Source organism: Alosa pseudoharengus, unplaced genomic scaffold, assembly GCF_046254945.1.
Source record: "Alosa pseudoharengus isolate Yale_2024_CS ecotype anadromous, Long Island Sound unplaced genomic scaffold, YU_APseudo_1.1 YU_APseudo_1.1_scf_23, whole genome shotgun sequence".
In the NCBI taxonomy this organism is placed as follows: domain Eukaryota; kingdom Metazoa; phylum Chordata; class Actinopteri; order Clupeiformes; family Clupeidae; genus Alosa; species Alosa pseudoharengus.
In genome coordinates this window covers 13,845,078-13,859,311 of record NW_027468685.1, presented here as the reverse complement: position 1 = coordinate 13,859,311, position 14,234 = coordinate 13,845,078, and the positions used below count along the sequence as shown (strand labels likewise).

Below are 14,234 nucleotides of genomic sequence, written 5' to 3'. Positions count from 1 at the left end.
GAGAGAGAGAGAGAGAGACAGAGAAGTGAAGTGAGCTGAGAGGACTCCTACTGTGCGAGATGCAGAGGGGATGCGAGGTGAGCGGCACCACGGCAACCGCAGCATCAGGACCAGCAGCCGACAGGCCTGGGGAGGCATGAGGAAGTCTAATGAGCAGGAGGTGGGGTGGTGTGAAGTGATGATGACTGATGGGTGATGGGTGTGATGACAGGAGGGAGAAATCCTGTTTATACCAACACAGGCGGAATTACTCACAGCAGGGTTGGCTGAGGAGACCACGCAGTATGAATGAATGAATGTATGAATGGATAATGAAACATGCGAGTGATGAAAAAAGACAAGATAGACCGGTAGGTAGAAACAAACAGACAGACACACATATACATACAAACATAAACAGATGCTTTCACACACACATACATACAGATGCATAGATACGTACTGTAGACATAAAGATGGTTAGACACACAGACAGGCAGACAGACAGATAGATACAGAAAGACACACAGATACAGACAGATGCAGATACAGACAGACAGACCGACAGACAGACAGGTCAGGAGAATAGGACATACAGAAAGAAAGTGAATGAAGTAGGTCAGAGCCTTTTCTAGGGGGCAGGAGCGGAAGCATGTGTGTGTGTGTGTGTGTGTGTGTGGGGGGGGGGGGGGGTTTGAGCAGAAGGAGGACGGGGGCAGTGATGGGTGAGTGTCCAGGGCCAAGTTATATTTAGGAGAAAAGATGCAAGCTGCCCCCGCCTACATCCTCCATCCCCTGTCTCTGTCTCATCACCTCAACCGCAGAGGCACCGGGTGTGTGTGTTTGGAAAATGTGTGTGTGTGTGTGTGTGTGTGTGTGTGTGTGTGTGTGTGTGTGTGTGTGTTAGTGTGTTTGTGAGTGTGTTTGTGCTTGTATGTGTGTGTATGTGTGAATGTGTGTGATGTTTGTGACAGCTAAGCCGTGCCCGGTGAGAGTGGGAGAGAGTGATGGAGCTCTCACTGACAGAGACAAATGTCCGTCATTATCCTGTCACACACACACACACACACACACACAAACACACACACACACACACACACACACACACACACACACACACACACACACACACACACCTCCGGCCACCCAAATAAAACTTAAAAAGTGAGGTCGTCGGTGAACTTCTTCAAAAAATCACCCTGTGTGTGTGTGTGTGCGCATGTGTATATATGTGTGTGGTTCTGTGTGTGTGTGTGCGTGTGTGTGTGTGTGTGTGTGTGTGTGCGCATGTGTATATATGTGTGTGGGTCTGTGTGTGTGTGTGTGTGTGTGTGTGTGTGTGTGTGTGTGTGTGTGTGTGTGTGTGTGTGTGTGTGTGTGTGTTATTTAGAGAGGAAGGCCGCGGGGACTGTGGGATTTTTACCTGACCTAATTACTCAGTGTGTGTGTGAGCATATTGGCCTAAATCATACACTCAGAGCATAAGAAACACAACAGCAAAACTGTGTGTGTGTGTGTGTGTGGTGTGTCTGTGTGTGTGTGTGTGTGTGTGTGTGTGTGTGTGTGTGTGTGTGTGTGTGCGTGTGTGTGTGTGTGTGTGTGTGTGTGTGCATGTTGGCCTAAATCATACACTCTGAGCCAAAGAAACACAACAGCACAGACCTTCTACCTTGACAGTAACAACAAGCTTAAAGAAAGTTAGCCCTGAATCCAGGTAGTACAGTGTCATAAATAAAGAGGGTTGGTACATAGTGTGTGCCTAAAGTTTGTACTGTAGTAGTTATGTAGTATGTATGCATGCATATGTAGTATGTTGTACACATAAAGAGAGTTGGTACATAGTGTGTGCTTAAAGTTTGTAATGTGTAGTATTTGTCACTTTTATATAAAATAAACAAAAACAGATTACAAAAATGCTGCTAACTTAGGGGAGGATCAGGGTCAGATGGAATTTGGGTTCTGGAGCGGATTTGGTTCTGGTCCAGGCTGGATCTGGCCCAGAGACGAGCCGGGTCGGGGCCAGATCTCAGCCAAAACCAGGCCAGGTCCATTCTAAAGTTAGCCCCAGTCAGGACCTGGTTCGAGAGACAGCACTTTATAAATACCGTGTGTGAGAGAAAGTACAGGTAAGATCCTCCAATCATCCATCTTCTATTTTTAGAGGTGTGCTGCTGTGCTGCTCGGTGCTTGGCCCCTATTCGCCCCCCCCCCACACCTCCCATCCCCATTTCTCTGGCTAACACAGACCACGGCCTTCCTTCCGCATGAGCGATGGGGGTGGCTCACTTGAGTGACCCTGGCCCTGACTCCTCCTGAGCCCCTTTTCTGGGAGGCTGCCGGGAGGAGGCACCCCCCCCACACACACACACAGACACACACACACACACACACACACACACACACACACAGACACAGACACAGACACACACACCGTGGTTCTGACACATTCATCTCTCCAGCCATAAGGGAGAAGTCAAGTGGAACGCGCCGCGCTTTGGGTCAGACTGCATCCGCTCGACACGGGTCAAGTTGTTTCATTACCGCCGCTGACAAAAATGTCACCCGGCAGTGATGCACATCCAAAACCCACTCGAAGAGGGCTGCTTGTGATCCATTTAAAATGAAACTAGACCAAGCCTGTCAGACTCGTGGGGCCCTCAAGGATCAAGAGTGTGCGGGTCATCAGTACAGAAGTGCCTGTCAATGCAACAGAGGGCACAAGGTACTGGGATGCAAGATGAGTTTCAGAAACGCCATGTATTTCAGGGCTTTGGGAGATAGGTGACCAGTTGTGCCAGGTGAATTTCACTGATGGTCAGTCTATCTTTGCACGTTAGGAGATTATGGTGATGAATTATAGGGATATGCTCATGTTATGTCTTTATGAAGATGACTAGTTGTGGTAGTCTATGTTCATGTTAAGCCCATAGGACAGAGTCCAATGTTGAGGATGCTAATGAGCCTAATGAAACACTGACCCAAGCTATGCTGATGTAAGGCCAGCTTTTGAGTTATATTATGGTAAAGTTGTAGCCTGGAGGACCAGACCCAGTCTGAAAGATTAAGGGTCTGGCCACGAATAACGTAATGGCCCAACTCGAGGGGCAACACCAAGCATTCATTTGAAAATCTCACTGCACGCAATTGGATGACACTATACGATCAATGTTAACTGACTGATTCCGGACTTCGACGCAATTGGATAACACTACGTCTGTCATCTGTTTATCTCGCCTCTGGCCCGCCTATATCAGATACACAGATATGATTGGTTCCCCGCGATGCAAGGGGGAAAAGTTACGTGCATCATTACTCGTTGCCAGAGTCTCTCGCTGAGCAAAAGCTTCCGCAAGAACTCTGGATTCTCAGGGTAGTAAAGTTGGGTAACTGAGAGAGTGACCAGTTGTGTTGGGTGAGAGGGACCAGTTTTGGAGCCCAAGGGTACATGAGACAGTATATTGTATATGACCTCTCGTGTAGTGTAAGGCTTATAGGGTGTGCTACTTTAATGTGACGCCTATGTGTCATTCAGGCTATGCTAGTTATGGTTGTGTAACAGTGTAACACGGGGGGTGTGGGGTGGATTCGGAATTTCCTACGGTGTGCTACATTAATGTTAAGCTTGTATGCAAATGACCACTGGTTCATGGGATGGAAACTCACGTGACATCGCCTGCGTAGTGGCGGATGCGGAAGTCTCGGTGGAACTCCATGGTCTTGTCAGTGGGACAGAGCTGCAAGCAGTTTTACATCTGGGTTAAGGACCAGTTAACAAACACCAGAGCACATACAGCATCTTCCTGCCAGCACAATCTCCGCACAACCTTAGTCGGCCACTGTTGTAGGTCAACCCCTCCCATCAAGACACTTATTTAGTTGCTCTTATTGCAAGGGCCATGGAATCACATCTGCACAAACAGTAAAACAAGTCTGCCCTGAAAATATAACATATCATTGTCCACACAATGACCACAAAAGTGTGTGAACACACTGCCCTCTTTTGACCAGATGATGGACCTACATCAACAGGTAGAATAAGGCTCGCGCAACTTCAAAGTAATGTGTTTGATATTCAAGAAGCATAAGTATTCATGAAAATGTGTACACATGTTTGTCAGCACTTCTTTGCAAGTCGTTTTGGTTAACACTGTCTCCTGTGAGCAAAATGCTATTTTATAGACTTTAAAGAGATAAAGGCAAGTCAATTTATCTCTAGAGCATATTTAAAAACAACAGGAGTTGATCCAAAGTGCTTTAAAGTCAAGGTCAACAGATTAGGGATACAAGTATGCAGAAATAGAAGAAACAATGTTGTAATGTTACTGTTGATCTCCTGACACACTTTACAGTAGCTAGACTGTTGTCACTTGAGAGCTATTTTAGGATAACAGTAATGTGTTTATCAAATGAATGAATGAATAAATGCATGAGTGAATGAGTGAATGAGTGAATGAGTGGATGAGTGGATGAGTGAATGAATGAGTGAATGAATGAATGAATGAATGAATGAATGAATGAATGTAGATATTAAGTAGTTTTGGTATGGAGCCTACCTTGCGGGATGTGAAGTGTGGGTGTTGGCCCAACTTGGTGTTCATGCTCTCCAGGCAGACTGTGTCGGTGACGTTACCCACAGTTAGGCAGGCCTCATCCAGGATAGAGATGATCCCCTTATGAGACTGCTCAACCAGGTCCACTATGATCTGGTTGTTGAAGTAGTCAATCTAGAGAGAAAAAAGACTGTTAGCGTTTCAATACAAAGAAGCATATCAAGGAATACATGGCTTCAAGAGACTTGCTATGTGTATCATCAGTGGGTGAGGGTGTGTGTGCTTGTGCACTGTATGAGTTCATGCATGTATGCATACTGTATAAATATGAGTGTGTGTGTGTGTGTGTGTGTGTGTGTGTGTGTGTGTGTGTGTGTGTGTGTGTGTGTGTGCATGTGTGCACTCTATGTGTGTGCACTGTATGTGTGTGTATGTGTGTGTGTGTGTGTGTGTGTGTGTGTGTGTGTGTGTGCACTGTATGTGTGCATGTGTGTCCTTACATGCTGCCATGTGATGCCCTCTCTATTGTACTCCTCTTGCTCCTGCCGAAGGATAAGCTCGATGAAGAGCTGCTGAAGCTTCTCATTACAGTAGTTGATGCAGAACTGTTCAAAACTGGACACACACAGAGATAGTATGACATGTGGTGCAGCCACATTTCAACATTCACAATTCTTCTAAAATGAGAAGAAAAGTGAGGATGCACCCAAAACTCACCTGTTGTTATCAAAGATCTCAAAGCCATAGATATCCAGCACACCAATGACAGTGTTCTTGCCATGAAGGGCAGGGTTGTAGTTCTTCACCTCAATCACTGCATTTATACGGCTGACAATCCAGCCAAACAGTCTCTCATACAGGGCCTGGAACACATACAAAAAGAGAGTCCACTCTGAGCTAAACGTGGCTTAATGATAAGATAAGATAAGATAAGATAAGATAAGATAAGATAAGATAAGATAAGATAAGATATACTTTATTGCCACACAACAATGGTGGTAATTGTTGTTACAGAAAGAGGTAGCTAAATTCAATAAGGGAGAAAAGAAAGAAAAACTTAACTAAACTAAACTAAACTAAACTAAACTAACTAACTAACTAACTAACTAACTAACTAACTAACTAACTAACTAACTAACTAACTAAATAAATAAATAGTTCAGATCAGTTTAACATGGTTGATGAAGAGGGATGATGACAGCAGAGGCACACAAGCTCAGCCCAGAGCAGAACCAGATCCAGTCCAGCCCGGTGCCGTCCAATCCAGTCTGATGGGGTTGATAAGTGACTGAATTTTGAGTGCAAACACACATCAATCCTTCTCCCTTTGACTGCTGTTGTAGCCTTGACACCATTTGTACATGTTATCTGTGTGCATAGCAACTTGGACGTGCTGCCCACTTGGGTTACCTTGGCGAAGGCATCACGTCCAAAGCAGGCCTCCTGTTTGCTGTGTCCTTTCTCGATGACCTCGCCGCCCCCTGTAGCCACGGTGCGGAACAGCAGGGTTTTGCTCACGCTCTCTGGCTCCGTGGTGGTGAGCTCGGCGATGTGACTCACTGTATCGGCTGACGATAGCTGCACTGCCTCCCCATCGTTTTCAAACTCCATGTTTCCCTATGGTAACGAGAGGCAATTAAAAATTGATGAGTAGGAGAGAGGTGTCTGTCCGCACCCAGACTATAATGGTGGACCTCTGAAATGAACGACAGCATACCTCTCCTTAAGAACAATTCACTATAACGTAGTTAGGTAGCTATCAAGCCTGACCCGTATCATTGATGGACAAGTTAGCTATGCGACTAAAAACACTTTAAAATGCTGCAGTGCTGCAGATTTCTCACAGTCCATCCCTTACATTGGAATCTCAACTCTGTCTGAAAACCTCTACCGAAGAGCATCTAACTGAGATGCCTGGCCCATATCAGTATAGGACTGGTAACTATGAGAGAGGGAGGGTACCACTTCAAAACTATGTGCTGATGATTTCCTGAGCTCTGTCCCTTAAATTTGAATTTCCCCTTGCTGTCATATTTTAATCACTTAACTTCTCGCCACATTCGTAGGTTAAAAAATCTTAATCACCGCTTCCTATTATCAGAACTTCTGCAGGCTACTTCCCTATTTGTTGAATTTTGAAATAAAACAAATGACCAACCAGCAGGAGGATAGTCCCAATGATCTTGTAGATGGAGTCGATCTCATCTTGAGTGAAGCCAATCACTTTGAGCGCGCTCAATACAGCCTTGTGACATGAGCCATCATTGGACCCCTTACAGAAAAAAAGGTAGAGTGAATAAAGTCTATTACAAAGCACGCATCTGTTGGTTTGTCTCTACCACTTTAAAGAGACGTTATGGAGTTTTGATCTACTACAAGCAAGCTAGCCAGCTAGAAGTCAACAGGCTAGCTTTGCAAACACACAGTTGGCACAGATAACAACCATATTTGTGCTGTACTGTGCTGTAAAAGCTGCTCTTACATTTTTTAAAGGTTTCAGGGACAGCTCTCAAAATACTGAAAAGCATGTGCTGTTAGTGGGTAAGACAGCAGGGATGGGCAAAAATAGATGTATTTTGTATTTTCAAATAAAATACCAAATACCCTAATTTTAAGTGTATCAAAATAAACTACAAAGTACAGTACCCTTGCCATGTATCAAAATAAAATACTATATTTTTAAACTAAAAATACTCTATACAGGGAGCATCAAATTAACTTTCTCTGCCTACAAGACTGTAAATCTGAAAACAGTCAACAGATCAACTATGCTGACCTGCCTGTAACATCTCATAGCCTAATGTATCAGATATGTACTCAAGAAGTCACAACTGAACTTGTCAAATGGTACAAACTAACCACCGGACCTACTGAGAGCCACAGAATGTGGGCTTCAAGCAAGCCAGTGCAGTTCTATTACTTACAATATTACAAAATTACAATATTACCATAACGGTTTCAAACTCATGGTACACTGACATAATACAGAGAATTGTCAATGCATGGCCAGAATGATATTGCGCTGTGTAAAGCTGTTGATCAGGTAGGATTATGACCAATGACCATATTGGTTACATGTGTTCTTTTTGATTAAAGATGAAGTTCTTAAGAAACTGATGTTTAAAGTTCTCAAGAAACTTGATGTTTGTGTGAGAGAGGGGGTGTGTTGTGTGTGTGAGCAACCTACACGTAACTCATCTTGCACTGGATCATCTTCCTGAATCTCAATATTCTGATCAGTGTGGGCAAATTACAAAGCACCAGGCTACATTCATTGTTTTGTACTTTTATGATGTCATCACATCACCAAAAGTATTGCTTTTACCAAAAATATTTGCCAGTATTTTTAAACTACAGAAATACACACCTACAGTTAAAGATAAGATACAAAGCCATTTTCTTCAACCCAATAAAATTCAAATGACAAAATACTATTTTGTATATGAAAAACATATTTTAAATACATCTATCATAAATACTGCCCATCCCTGGTAAGACAGGTGTGTTTATCTATCTGACAATGTTATACAAAAATAGCTACAAACAAAAACATTTTGCGACATACTATAGAAGTACTATCTAGAGGGCAAGGACATTATAGAGATATTACAGAATACTGTAATATTACCTACGACTATAGAACTATTATATAAATCTTATAGTATAGTTTTTCAAAGAAATAAAGAAAGTAGCACTATTCAGACTGACCATGGTTAACGCAATGCGAGACAAGCAAGACGGTTAAATGCCACTATTGTCAGCACATTAAATGACCATGTGGCTCAGAGGCCAGATTTGTTCCTGATAACTTTCAGTTCAAGAGTTTGCTAAAGCATGTATAGCTCAGAGAAAATGAGTTACCTCCAATGTAAAGTCAACTGAATGAAGAAAAAAAAAGAACTCTACTAAATATGCACATCATTAAAACCCTTTCAACAGCTACCATCTGCTTGATGCCAAACTGGTAATGACTAACGTATATCATCATCATTCAGCACTTCAAACAGCAGGATCTTTCAGTAATTAACATGAAGAACTGCAGGACCTGTAACTACAGTTGATTTATCTTTAAAGCTACAGTGTGTAATTTTTTTGTTGCCCCAACAAAATCCAGGTCTGACAAAATGGCGTTACTGTGAAAGAACAGTGAAAAATATAATTATCATCGTCTTGGTTCTTTGCCATCAGGTTTTTATGTATTTTCGTACACAGAAAACAATACAACGGAATGTGAGAATGAACAGAAGAGTAACTCACAGTGACCACAGCAGCTCCCTCTTTGGTGTAGACATAGACCTCTGGCTCTTTCTTAAGGTGCAGTTTGCTCAGCGTCTCAGGAGTGCCTCCACGCAATAACTGGGGACAAGAGAAGAGAGGAGAGTAATTTTCTAGTTACAGTATACACAGGAGAAGAGGTTACAATCTCATGCTATTGACTTGGGACTTCCCACGGCAACCAAACCTCTCACTATCACATGCAAGTACTCATATCTACCAACCGAGCCTAACAGGGTTCACTGCACTGCAAAGAAGATATTAATCACATTTAATCATAGCAAAAGTATGTGACTAATTAGTAATTATTTTATTGTTTGACAGCCTATATATTTATATGGAAAATATGCAATTGTGGAAAATAATATACAGATTCATGTTGATTTGAAGATGCTACCAAACAAGAGAGATTTTTGTCATAAGCTGCATGATCAGCATGGTCTTCTAAATTCTACTCACTACTCTACCTCTACTCACCTGATAGAAAGAGTGGAAGTTTCTTTCGCCTGCATGCTGTTGCACAACCCTTGACTGAAAAAAGAGAGGAGAGTGAGAGACCAACTTCATCCACCATCATTCACAGATATATGTGCAAAAGTTTACATTTACATTTAGTCATTTAGCTGACTATTTTATCCAAACTGACTTACATATGCCAATTACCTTGCAAGGGCCATTGTCCCTGGAGCAACACAGGGTTAAGTGCCTTGCTCAAGGAAGGAGGGCAAGGAAACGGTGCAAGCCGGGTATTGAACCCACAACTTTTCAGGCTATTGCAATGCTAGCCCAGCTCCTTACCCACTACGCTACCACCACCCACCACCACAGTTGAAAAAATCTCGCAGTCACCAGCATAAAGGAACGCCTGTCAGTCTGGTAAATTGACAATCTAGGTTTCTCGTGGCATATCATAGCATCTAAAACAGGTATGTTAACAAAAAATGTACCGTCAGATTTCTCTGTCTTTATCTTTACTCCCGTGCTCTAAACTACATAAATTAAAGGAGTGCATCTTTGTCTATGTTTGGCTACACATACACTAGAATTACTGTTGAAAACTATACCAAATAGCTGAGCTACGTCCATAGAAATGTGTGTGGTTTTTTTTGCTGCTGCATCTACAAACAAAAGTAAAGTATAGCTGAAGTCAAGAATTACAACTTGATCTGCAATGAACATAAACTTGTGAGAAAACAAATGTGCGAATGGGAAAGAAATGGCTTTCTCAGAACGTTGTGTTCTTGTGTGTGATTTAATCATTAACGACTGCAGGGACGAGGAGAGGAGCGGGATGAAGAGATGAGGTTCACAGTTTTATTTCAGAACCCAAAGTCTCACCTCTCTGTCTCCGCACCTCCATCATGGGGAGATAAAGTCTACTAAGTCTAAAAACAACTTCTGAAACTAAAAAGCTAGCTTTTCTTTTTTTTCAAACATGCTCAGTGAAATTCATTGCAGAAAGTGGATGCACTTAATACACTGAGATCACAAGTGTGTTTGTGTGTGAAAGAATGGGTATGACAGTGTGTGTGTGTGTGTGTGTGTTAGCATTTTTTTGATGCATTAGTACTTTTCTTGGCACACACCGCGCTCTCCCGATTGTTCTCTTGTTTCTTTGCTTGTGGGTGCGTGATCCAGGGAACTCATAGAAAATAAGAAATGGTCGCACTCCAAAAATCTTTTCTTGCTTTTTAATCTGAAACACACTGACGAAGGCCATAGGCCGAAACGTTTGTCAATTATCCCCTGTTGCTAAAAATGGATTAAAAAGCAAGAAAAGATTTTTGGAGTGCGACCATTTGTTATTTTCGTTGATGCATTAGTAAACTTCAATGGAAGAGTGCAGAATCTGCGCATAAGAGTCGTGATTTACAGACTTTCTGACCTTCTCTAGCAGGTAGTTGTTGATATGACCTCCTGTAGGATCTCCATTGAAGTTGAAGTTGATGTCCATGTACTTTCCAAAGCGGCTGGAGTTGTCATTGCGGTTGGTCTTGGCATTACCAAAGGCCTCCAGAACGCAGTTAGACTTAAGGAGAACGTTCTTCACACTAATATACAGAACAGAGAGAAACGTGAGAAACATGATGAAACACTCAGTTCCCTTATAATGTCTAGGTAATAAGAGAGCCGCTTCCCACTTCTGATGATACCTGATACCTAGCGTGTCTCATCAATGTTCAACCCAGCGCTCTTTATAGGAAACAAACACAGTATATATCCTGGTTTGGCCATTCATGTTGCCTGATGCTTCATGTATTGTGTATAAGTCACTGAAAGAGATGTCCTCCTCTTCTCCTCACGCCTTAAAGCACTAGCTCACCAAACAAGGCAGTTGCCTGGCAGCCATAGGATTCCAGGTTTCACGTTGTGTGTCCACAAGTGTTCCTGAGCAAACCACTGATCTTCTAACTGTCATCAGTAAGCATTGCAAGTTGATACATTGTATGCCTACCTTCACTGTGTGTGTGTGTGTGTGTGTGTGTGTGTGTGTGTGTGTGTGTGTGTGTGTGTGTGTGTGTGTGTGTGTGTGTGTTCTACTTTATGTAGAGCATGGGGTTACTGTAATGGGCCTTAATTGAGCTTGTCTGCTCTTCCTCTCGCTGTCTCTGTCTCTGTCTCCCTCTCTCTCTCTATCTCTGTCTCCCACCCTCTCTCTCCCTCTCTCTCCCTCTCTCTCCCTCTTGTTAATGTGAAACTTTGCAAAGTGTGCCAGTAAATGAATGCACTCACCTCTCCACTTCCTCTCTCTGGGAGGGGTTGGTAATGGCGGCAATGTACTGCATAATGTATTTGCTCGCTTCAGTCTTGCCTGCTCCACTCTCACCTATACGAATAAAGGATGAATGACATAGCTTTCTGTTATGCAAAGAATACCCATACTGTGCTAAAGAAGTACACTGTTTTGTGGTGCACACACACACAAGGAGTACCTATATTGTAGTCTTGGTAATGCTAAGAATGAAAAGCCCATGGTAACCCATGGTAATGCTAAAACCTCTTGTCGGGAATGCTGCAAAATTAAGAGGCTGAATAAACATCTCATCTCATCTACTGACACAGGTAGCAGTGTCCCGTGCATGCGTTGATGATGAGAATTCCTTCCTGGATGCCATTTTTTTAAGTATATTTTTTTGGCCTTTTTATGCCATTAATGACAGGATAGTAAAGAATGACAGGAAGCGAGTGGGAGAGAGAGTCGGGGTGGGATCCAGAAAGGACCACGGGGCGGGAATCGAACCGGGGTCGCCGGTGTACGGTGCAGGTGCCCCAGCCAGTCGTGCCACAGCCGGGGCCATGCCAAGCTTTTTCAAGTGTGACAAGTGCACAAACTCAAGTGTGTTTAAGCGTACGTGAGTGACGTGTGGACGTATGTCTCCTGTGAAACCATCTTTAGCAGAGTCATACCTACAAATGAGACACGGCATGCAACTGTGTATTGCACTGAATCAGTACTGACACAAATGTTTCAAAATAAATACACAAACAGCTGCACCTACTTCGGTAAACATCAAAAGGTTAAAAAGGCACCCGTGGGAAAAAGCTAGCACCACTAAAGTATGTAGCTAACCCTAAAATCCAGTGTCGGTGCAACAGGGAAAAATGACTCACCCTTGGACAACATATTGAGTGTCGTGGTGTAGCAATACTTTTTTGGACAATAATTGCTAGCTTCTTGGTCACCTCTGTACACACGAAAAATGAACTCACCATTTATTTTAACAATATCATCGCACTATATCGTTGGTATGAAAGAATATATTTGTTATTAATTTTTCTGAAGTGGCGGAACTGCGTTCCTCCCCGTCCCCCCCTACTTTAACCCCTGATCTAATAAAATGATAACTCCCCTCCAGCTCTTTGGTGATTGGTGATGGCAAAACAAATTTCAGCTCTGTTCCTGACTTTGCACATTGTTGCACACATGGAGCAGCTGGTGGGACTCGGTTTGTAGGACTGAGACTAAGGCTGACCACTGCACCTCTATTATTAGAACAGGGAAGGAGACTGCAAAGTGCATGGATGCAGTGACGACCAGAATATCACTTTACGCAGGGGTTGAGGACTGAAACCACAATTAATAATATGCCTATTTGCAGCTATACTGTAGGCCTTTTAGAACGAGGGAGTGACATGATGTTTTGGTGTGTCACAGTGTGTGTGCCAGAGTGTTTAGGCTGCTGCCAGCATATCAAAAAACATCCAAGCCTACTAAAGGGTGTTTTAGAAGAAAGTGGACCCTCTTTGAAGAAGGACACTCACACATGAGTTCTTTGAGCTGTTATTGTTTTTTGTTGCTTCTTAAAAGACATGGAAGTTAAAAAAAAACACCCACAGAAGAGAACCATCACCTCACTGCTTCTAGTACCACACAGCTGATCTGATGTGATCTTATCTAAGAGCAACAATACCCCCCTCTCTATAAATATAGCAAATCCAGGCCAGCACTGACCTGATATAACGATGCAGGTGTCTTTGGCTCGCCTCTTCATGGCCTTGTAGGCAGCGTCGGCCACTGCGTACAGGTGCGGAGGGTTCTCGTAGAGCTCACGGCCCCGGTATGCATCAATCACCTCCTTCCCGTAGATGTCCATCTGTTTGTACGGGTTAACGGACACCACCACTTCCCCAATGAAGGTGTAGATGCGTCCTTTCTCGAACCTGAAAACAAACAAACAAAGGCCTTAAAGGTACTATTGAATTCTATTTAAAGTTTAAAGGATCCAAATGCGAACAAAAGTTTGTTTGCTGTTTGAGATCACCAGCCAATCAAATTGCACCCCTCCTGTCCTCAAGCACCTAGTTTGTCAGGCAATGTGGGATATGCATATGTCTCACTGCATTGTACTCTGTTTCCCACTGAATGAGAAAGTACTTCGCCCAAGCAGCACCTGAGCTTTTGTACACAAACTAGGCAGACAGTTCAATTAAAGGACAATGGATTATAATCAAGGATTCCACCTTTTATTTCATCACCCTCAGCAAAGGGTGGCAGTTCATTTCAGTTCAGACTACTTTAACCAAGCAGGGCAATTTGCAGCTTAGCCAGTCACACACACACATACACATACACACGTGCAAACTTCAAACCCACAAGACATTGCATTAGAGACCACAGATTAGCAAGTCTGCAATACAACAAGCATCATGGATAAAAACAAATGATTGTAGCCTACAGGAACTATCACTGAACACACCCACCCACAAAAGCAGACATTACAAGGGGATTATGAAAAACAGCATGCTGAAAACAGTCCAGTGGACCTAGTGAGTGAAAATGAGCTGTAGGCCATTGTGTTGATGTGTCACCAAAATAATTATGAATCAAAGGTGCCCGCGATTACATCTGTTGGGTTTTGAGATGCATTTTTAGTGACAACAAAGTCTTGTCACACCTTTGTAATTTTTCAGTCTCTCTCTCTCATTCTC

At 43.0% G+C, this 14,234-nt stretch overlaps 1 protein-coding gene across 1 annotated transcript in view; it reads right to left on the bottom strand.

Annotated features, from left to right (window-relative positions):
- myo1g (myosin IG) overlaps nucleotides 1-14,234 on the bottom strand; it is a 56,118-nt gene that overhangs the window by 40,177 nt on the left and 1,707 nt on the right. The window contains exons 2-12 of the mRNA XM_076301669.1: nucleotides 13,258-13,466; nucleotides 11,538-11,631; nucleotides 10,690-10,855; nucleotides 9,282-9,335; nucleotides 8,787-8,885; nucleotides 6,688-6,801; nucleotides 5,940-6,146; nucleotides 5,247-5,392; nucleotides 5,030-5,144; nucleotides 4,533-4,703; nucleotides 3,643-3,713 (exon numbers count right to left, since the gene is read on the bottom strand). Coding sequence (XP_076157784.1) covers nucleotides 3,643-3,713; nucleotides 4,533-4,703; nucleotides 5,030-5,144; nucleotides 5,247-5,392; nucleotides 5,940-6,146; nucleotides 6,688-6,801; nucleotides 8,787-8,885; nucleotides 9,282-9,335; nucleotides 10,690-10,855; nucleotides 11,538-11,631; nucleotides 13,258-13,466 — 1,446 coding nt within the window. The remainder of the gene's footprint in view (nucleotides 1-3,642; nucleotides 3,714-4,532; nucleotides 4,704-5,029; nucleotides 5,145-5,246; nucleotides 5,393-5,939; nucleotides 6,147-6,687; nucleotides 6,802-8,786; nucleotides 8,886-9,281; nucleotides 9,336-10,689; nucleotides 10,856-11,537; nucleotides 11,632-13,257; nucleotides 13,467-14,234) is intronic.